The sequence below is a fragment of the Ixodes scapularis genome, unplaced genomic scaffold (genome assembly GCF_016920785.2).
Source record: "Ixodes scapularis isolate PalLabHiFi unplaced genomic scaffold, ASM1692078v2 PGA_scaffold11__112_contigs__length_91849675, whole genome shotgun sequence".
Classification (NCBI taxonomy): domain Eukaryota; kingdom Metazoa; phylum Arthropoda; class Arachnida; order Ixodida; family Ixodidae; genus Ixodes; species Ixodes scapularis.
In genome coordinates, this window is record NW_024609837.1 from 53,142,869 (window position 1) to 53,150,809 (window position 7,941).

Here is a 7,941-nt window from a genome sequence, read left to right on the forward strand (position 1 = left end):
AGGCCATTTATTCTGAGGAAAGGTTCTTCGGGAAAATGTCTTGGTGCCGTGTTATTTAAAAGCAGGAACACGTGCTATATCCGGTTGCTTAGGCAAGAAAAGGTTATTGCCACGGGAAGCCGCCTATTCCAGAATTGAGCGCAAAATGCAAAATGGCATGGGACTCCGAAAAGGGAGTCCCATGCCATTCTGTTCAGCGAAGTTTCGTCAAGCGACATTCGTTTTAGAGCGCTGCTCTTAGGCGCCCGTTTCCGGCTTGAGTGGCGTCGCCGTCGCCGTAACCGCGCGGTGTGTTATGGGAAACGTCCCATAATGCACCGCGGTGACGTTTCGGCGCCGCGCCGAAACGTCGCGTGATGAAGCGCGTTTCGCGCGTGAAAGAAGGAGGAGGGGAGGAGGAGATGGCACGGATGAGGAGAAGGGGCCTACCCTCCCCTCAGTACCCTCCCCTCCTCCTCCTCAAGAGCTGCGCTCTAATTCGCCGTTACAGTATGTCGAGCGTTGACCGTTCACGAAAATGTGTAAAGGAAAACTAGGAACATTAGGCAATAATAAACTGAAGAATATCCAATATAAAATATTTACCTGCTGCGTGACCCATACTAACCAGGCGTTCACTGCCTCTTGATTCTCAGTATTGAGGGAGTCGTCAATAACGTACTTAATGGAAACAGTAAATGAATCTGAAATATTCCAGATAGGTACGTTTTCTAAAAAGAATATTTTAATACCTTATTCGATATAGGTTTAAAAATCAGAAACAAAAACATATAAACACGCGACACTTGTTTATTTAGCGTAATGTGGTCACAAGTGCAGTTTCATCAAATTTAATCAAAACACACAAACTGTACACTCTCAAGAAAAAAGGGTGTCAAAAGGTGTATCGTTACACCCTTTGTCCCATATAATACACCCAAAAACTTCAATTGGACGTACAGCGCCCTACAGTCGAACAGACGGCCCGACATTTTACGAGGGGCTTGGTAGCCATGTGGTACAACATTTTAAATAGCAAAAGTACGTATAAAAGACCACATAAAGAAAACAGAGTTTTTACAGTAGGGCCAAGAAAACCCAGATTATTTTTCTTGTTGTCAGTAAAACGTACATTAGCTATTTTGATAAGTTGTACCACACGGCTATCAAGCCCCTCGTAAAATTTCGTGCTGTCTGTTTGACTGTAGGGCGCTGTACGTCGAATTGAAGTTTTGGGGTCTATTATATGGGACAGAGGGTGTAAAAATACACCTTTTGACACCCTTTTTTCTTGAGAGTGTAGTATATGGCATAAGGCCGCGACATTATCGAAGGCGACTTGCTAGTTCAAAAAGAGATCACAACTGCGCGAACACAACCTTATGCGCTTTGGATGAAGGGCTTGCCTTTGTGGATCAGTACTGAATATTGTTTAATACCAATAGCACATTTTGGTTAGATTGCGCGTTATAAAACGAACGCTTGATTATTCGAATAAAAAAAAGCAGTACGGGTGCGCGACGAGATTTTTATTTTTGTCTTTTTATGACGTGCTATATTGGGATTATGCTGGTTAAGTTTTCACTACAGCCGTATTGGCGTTAGTATAGCGTTTTGTTGGAGCTGGACTACAACTCATGTATCAAGATACGGTATCTTAACACGTCATGAAGCCGTCGCTTGTTTCAAGCTTAAACTGAATATCGAAAGAGGTATTGTGTCTCGGCAGTTTTATGAATTGAGGGTAATATACACCAATTCCAACTTGCATTTTTTTTTTAATTTTAGACATATAAAGCTTATAAAGATTAACGGCATCAATGTTAGGGGTGAGATTCAGGGGCAGCGGAAGCTACAACTTCCCGGAAACAGGTACCGGAAACTGTCGTAGCTGAAAGCTACAAGAAAATGTGAATGAATGAAACTTCTTTAAATCGCTGCGACAATATACGTCTATGGAAAACATCAAAACTGCTCTTTCTTTCTATGACAAGGTTGTATACTTCTGCGTCAGCTCGACCGCTGTTAATCGCAATGCAAATTGGTTTCCTTTTTTATTACTTATATCTGGGTCAGTCGCCTAATGCAAAGTAACGTTCCGTTCCTTCGTGTAATTCCTTGCCTCAAAAATGGCGCTGTTTGAGTATTGCTTATTTATTTGCTTTTGACTACTATAAATTGAGGGATTCTGAAAGATCAGTTATGTTTAGCGTGATTTCGGCTAACTACGATTTTTTTTTTTTTTTTATCACTGCCACTAAGAAATATTCCTCCCTTGAGATTCCATGCCCACCGAAAGAGAGCTCCTCGCTATGTTTCTGAGCATTAGGTTTGATTTGGTTAAATGTATGAAAATCACAAACAAACATACCTTTGAGGTAGATTGATATAGTTTGGGATAATGCTCAGTTGCCGCAAAAAAAGATGGATACAAACGAGCAGTTGCCGTGCCAACGAAAAAGCGGCACCTGATACCGCAGCCGCGCAAATTTAACAGAACTGAGATTGCCTGGCGCGGGTGCCTTAGTTGTAGCACGGGGGAGGTCGGCAGACATCAGCTGTTGTCAATGCGGATTTTCAAAAACACCACAGTACTTCCTCGAGCGGAATAACTCTGCTCATACATCATGCAAAATACTCGGTGTTCGCTGCAGATATGATGAAAAAAATATTGGCGGGCACGTGTCAAGCGTGCGCGTTCTTCACACGAATGTATGATTCGAACATGGCAGCATACATGCTTTGCACGATGTATTAGCAGTTTTACCTCAGCGTAAGACTTTTGCCTGCCATGCTGAGGATGTGGGGTCTTCTTTTGCTTGGTCGTAGAAAGGAGTGATATCTTTTTTTGCACTCTTTTAGTGTCATTGATGGTTTTTGAAACGCCGAACGGGGTAGGATCATAGATGAGTGTATTAATCCAGTCATTTTCTTTTGTAAACAATTACTGTCTGTCGAAGCCTCTCCAGGATTGAAAGGTGAAAACGGTTTGACTACTTTCGCTCTAGGCGTGTTAGTGAAAACGCAGCACCCCGTGCGGCAATGTTGGCGTTCCTGCTGTCGAATACTTGTGCTAACTCATCCTCGTGCAGACAACTTTCTCCAAGGCCCCTGGTGAGGCATATATAAGGTTTGTGAATTTAATCCCCAAACTGGCAATAATCCGCTTCACGCACGCGTAGTAATGTCGCGAAACCGGAATATTTTGACGCACTAGACTATTGCATAACAATGTGCAAAGATTGATTCTGTTCAGACGTGTCTCCTAGTGAGTGTGGCGTATGGCATGAGGTGTCTTGTTCGTCGTCTTGATAATCTCACAGCCCATACGGCGTTGATTGTGATATTATTTGTTAACAGAAAAAGGGATAGTTAAACTTGAAAATTTTTTTGACTCCCCAGAACGGACATCTGCCATAAGACTCTATACCTACATATTCAAAGAAGTAATTTATGCCAGCGATATGTAGAATCTATCCATCCTAAACACAAATATGTAAAAAAAAGTAAACCATATTTCATAAGCATATATGTTTCTTAAAATTCTGCAAATAATCGGGGAATTAAACTGACGGACCGCCGTAAACGGGCACTATCAACAATTCCAGTTATATTAATACTGTACTCATTTCAACAATATTTAGAGATTTTTCAAGGCACACGCGACATGTTGAACGTATAGAAATTACAAAGAAAGACAGGAGACTATATTCGTAAGTTGTAAGTGGAGTGCTCGATTTCGGCGAACGGTATCATGCTGGACAAATGGCAATGTTGCGAAGTTTTATCACGATTATATAGCGGTGACATACAGCATGTGACAACTATAGACAGTGACTTTATTACGGCTGTCATTCCTTTCCCACGAATTGCAAGTTGATTGCAGGTGATAGGGTAAAAAAGTACAGCCCTACAGACCAGCGCTCTCAATACGTTTTAGCATGGATAAAGTTTCTCTTAATTTTTTCTGCAAGTTTAGTGGGAGGCTAGAAAACTTAGTTTTGAACGAGATTTTGCACAAAAGGTTAATAAACGTTTCGATGCATGCTTATTTTTTAAAACTGAAATAATAGTTTTTAGGCTCTCATTTGACTGCGGCTTCGTGGAACAAGACGGAAATAAAAATTCACATGTAAAATTCTCCAGCTTGGTTGTTAATATGGCTAATCGATTCAGACTCCCATCCTAGCATGCTTTTTTGCAGAAGCCGGATAATGGCTTATAAAATAAAAAGCGCTAGCAAACACAAGGACAAAAAAGAAAGGCGAACAGGACGAGCGCTTACTCTTAACTGAACATTAATTTAAAAACATCTAAAGCAAACAACCTCCGAAAAAAAAACACTATGACTTAGTCTCGTCATTCATCACCACGTGTCAATCAAATCACTCTCTTTTTTGATGCAGAAAAATTGACGGCTGGCTAACACAGCCTTCAATGCCCTCGTTATAATATACGCCCTCGCAGATTTTTCACGCAGATTTTTCACGGACCCTTCCCGCAATCGTGGTATAGGAAAATGTTTTTCCTTTTTTGCCGTTGTCGTTGTTACCGCTTTTAATTTTATAAGTCATGAACCAACTCGCTCGCTTCGCCACTTTAGTTCAGATAACGGTAAACACGAGAATTGATTGTTAGAATGTTGAATGAATTCTTTAGATTTGAACGATAAAAACGAAAAACACCCGAAAACAGCCCGTTCTCGGCCGATAAAAAGCCTCTCATAAAAATTTGATTATACCAGCCTTGTAGCTAGAAATTAGGCAGAAATAGTAAAGGGCGAGATTTCTACCCTATTTGTACCATAATCATCATTAAAATGTTTAACTATTTTAAAATTATTTACTGTTTATATATTGTTTTTGTCGTTAATTACCTCTCGTCACTGCATTAGGCTTTTCGGTAAGCTAAATCAACGTAAGAAGCGCAGGTGCTTGATTTCAGTAAGCTTTAAATAATTGCAGTAAAGCATAATGTTTAAAACAAAAATGACCAATCATGGAACTTCACAAGCGCACGAAATGGTTGCTGTGTTCAAAAGTATATTACAAGAATGTGAGAACATATGTGCGCTACGCGACACAGTAAGCAGAACCACGCAATCCCCAGGAAAAAGCTTATATTCCCAATCCCCACGGTGGGGAAATTTGTTCCTGTGGGCAATCTAAGCGGGAACATTTTTTGTTTGCCACAACCCTGTCAAACATATAAATAAACAAGTTTTGTTTTTGCGCGGATTGTCTTGGCAGAAAGCAATTTACTAAAATATAGTACATTCGTGTTTTTAGAAACCAAGAAAAATAAAAAAAAAGTTTCTTTTCAGTATACTAATACAACATTAGATATTACTTCTAACTAGTAATTATACAGTATTTATAACCTCAGCTGCAAGGCCGATTATACGATCACGGCAAATCGATAAAACAAGAAGTATACTAAAAGTATACCAGGTGAATATTTTACATAGTTAAAATAAATCCCGAGTTTTCTAAACAAATATACTTTGAGTGCATGTTTGATTTGGCAGGACACAAAAAAATAATTTTTGTAAAATATATTTATTTGTTATATAGTTGATATATATATATATATATATATATATATATATATATATATATATATATAGGTTTTCTAAAGTTCTTGCCTAGTCAACGTCTTCTAGCCTCTAATTATGAAATACAAATTATTGCGCGACCTATTACAGTCTCTTTTTTTTACTTTCGAAAAACACTACTTTAATTTTATCCCGTATTATACCTAAGTAACTTATGGGACTCGTGTACTCACTAACTGACTTGTTCCGAATTCCTGACAGCAAGCCATAATCTTGACTAAAAAGTAAAACTTGCGTAAAATGTTCGTATTTCCGAAAACGAAAAAAAAAACTCTTTTATCGAATAAAAGCAACATAAGAAATAGAATGTTTTCTTCAACAGAAATCTTTCACATACCATCGTCTTGGTCTCTTGAGCTGAGACGAAGTTTGGGCAAGCATTCCACACCAGTGCACATCAACCATAGCCATAGGCACAAACTCCAGCATAGTGGACTCATTGATAGCCTCCTGCAACTCAAAATCTTCCCGTTCGTCCAAAACTAGTAGTTATGTATGAAAGGTTACCGACTCGCGCAGAGCTTTAGCCGAGAGTCGTGAGAACATAAATATCCGCGCATAAAAAGTATCGTATTTTGTATCAAACTTGAGTTTTAAGCAGCGTTGTACAGGGGCGATACGAAATAAAATATAAAGTTATAAATTTTATTCTGCAATCTTTTGCCCCTCTCTACTTCTGCTTCTAGTCAAGTCACATGAGATTGGTATTTTGTATTGCTTATATTTTTTGCTTTAAACATTTGACCTTTCACTTTCACTGTCTTATGACCTTTGTCTCAGACATATGTTGGTAATTTTACGGTTTGCGCTGCACAGGACGGGTGCATGTGCCTTTCAGAATTTCAGCTACTGCATACGGAAGACTGCCACTTTTCAGATTAATTTAGTTCGGCGAATTATTCTATCGCAAATTTTAGCTTAAATTTGGATATCCCATTGAAATTATGGCATATACGTTAACGTAGATCGGTATTATTTTGAAAACACGCGCAAAAAGTACCACATGGCGCCCAGTGGATGTCACTGACCCCTGTTAATGACCCCGGAGTGGTTACGACATCTGCAGTTTTTCTCAGCAGCCAGCTGTTACGATTTAATTTTAGAAGCAACAACAACAACTGGACTAAATCTGCATTAAATTGGCTGTGTTGGCCACGAGCCATTACAGCCAATCCATTGCCGCGTGAGTTCCACGTGACATGTGGGAGGGGCGAAGAGCCGAGAGGGGCGCGTAGTGATGTGCTACGTTCATCGCGTTGAATCAGCTGGTAGGGCTCCGATCGATCTTTTCGGTTCATTGTACGATGAAATTTAGTATAGAGGCTGGTTCGACGTTAGGCAACGAAGCCAAGCACGTGTGTCATTTTCTAAGAGCAGTTGTTCAGCTCGGCAGCAGGTTCATTTCTGTGTGGTTAAAAGCTCATTTCTGTGTGGTTAAAAGCTCTACTTCTAATCGAATGTAGTTTATCATCTTGTGTAACCAGCGAAAATATGCAATATTGGAAGGCAGTAAATAATTGAAAATCTTATTGACAAAGAATGAGTTTTTTTCAATCCATCGATACGTGGTATATTAAGAAAAAAAACAGTGCTTGACAGCTTAAAGTAACATTTTTAATTTCTACTTTACTTGGCCAAGCTTCGTTCAAAAATTTACGCTAGCTTGATCATGCTCACATCTCCGGTATACAGAATGTACCCAGGCAACACAAAACGTCGTGGAAACGTCGAGAAAAAGTCCCGGACGTCCGTGACGTCCCGCATGACTTCGATTACGTTTTTTCGATGTCGAGGTGACGTCCTTATATAACGTTCCATTAGAGTCCAATCAGTGACGTTGTGACGACGTTGTATTTCAACTCAAACGTCGTCAACGTTCCCACGACGTCGATGCACGACGTTCTCAGAACGTCCAACGCTCACGTTTCTTTGACGTTGAACTGAAGTTCATAAATGACGTTCCTTTGTCGTCCTGTCCGTGACGTGCTGGCGACGTCACGTTTCAACTTTGACGTCGTCATCGTAGCCACGACGTCAAGACAAGACGTTTTAGCAACGTCGAACACTCACGTTTCTTCGAGGTTAAAATAAAGTCCAGGATGACATTACATTATTATCCCTTCAATGACGTTTCAGCGACGTCGCGTTCACACCTAAATTTCGTAAACGTCATACGAGGCGTGCTGGCAACGTCGACCACTCACATTTTGTTCGACGTTTTTAGATTTTGCAGCTCCATCTCTAGCCGCAGAATCACTGTGGTCAAGGTGACAGTGCTCAAGAGCCGCAAACTAACCTTGATTTTTGAGAAGTTGAGAAATTTAATTTTTTATACATTAATTTGCGTA

At 40.0% G+C, this 7,941-nt stretch overlaps 1 protein-coding gene across 1 annotated transcript in view; it reads right to left on the reverse strand.

The window, feature by feature from the left end:
• The window catches only part of LOC120839974 (vacuolar-sorting protein BRO1-like), a 46,236-nt gene extending 40,203 nt beyond the window's left edge, over window positions 1–6,033 (reverse strand). The window contains exons 1-2 of the mRNA XM_040210394.1: window positions 5,931–6,033; window positions 586–683 (exon numbers count right to left, since the gene is read on the reverse strand). Coding sequence (XP_040066328.1) covers window positions 586–683; window positions 5,931–6,033 — 201 coding nt within the window. The remainder of the gene's footprint in view (window positions 1–585; window positions 684–5,930) is intronic.
• Between the last annotated feature and the right edge of the window lie 1,908 nt (window positions 6,034–7,941).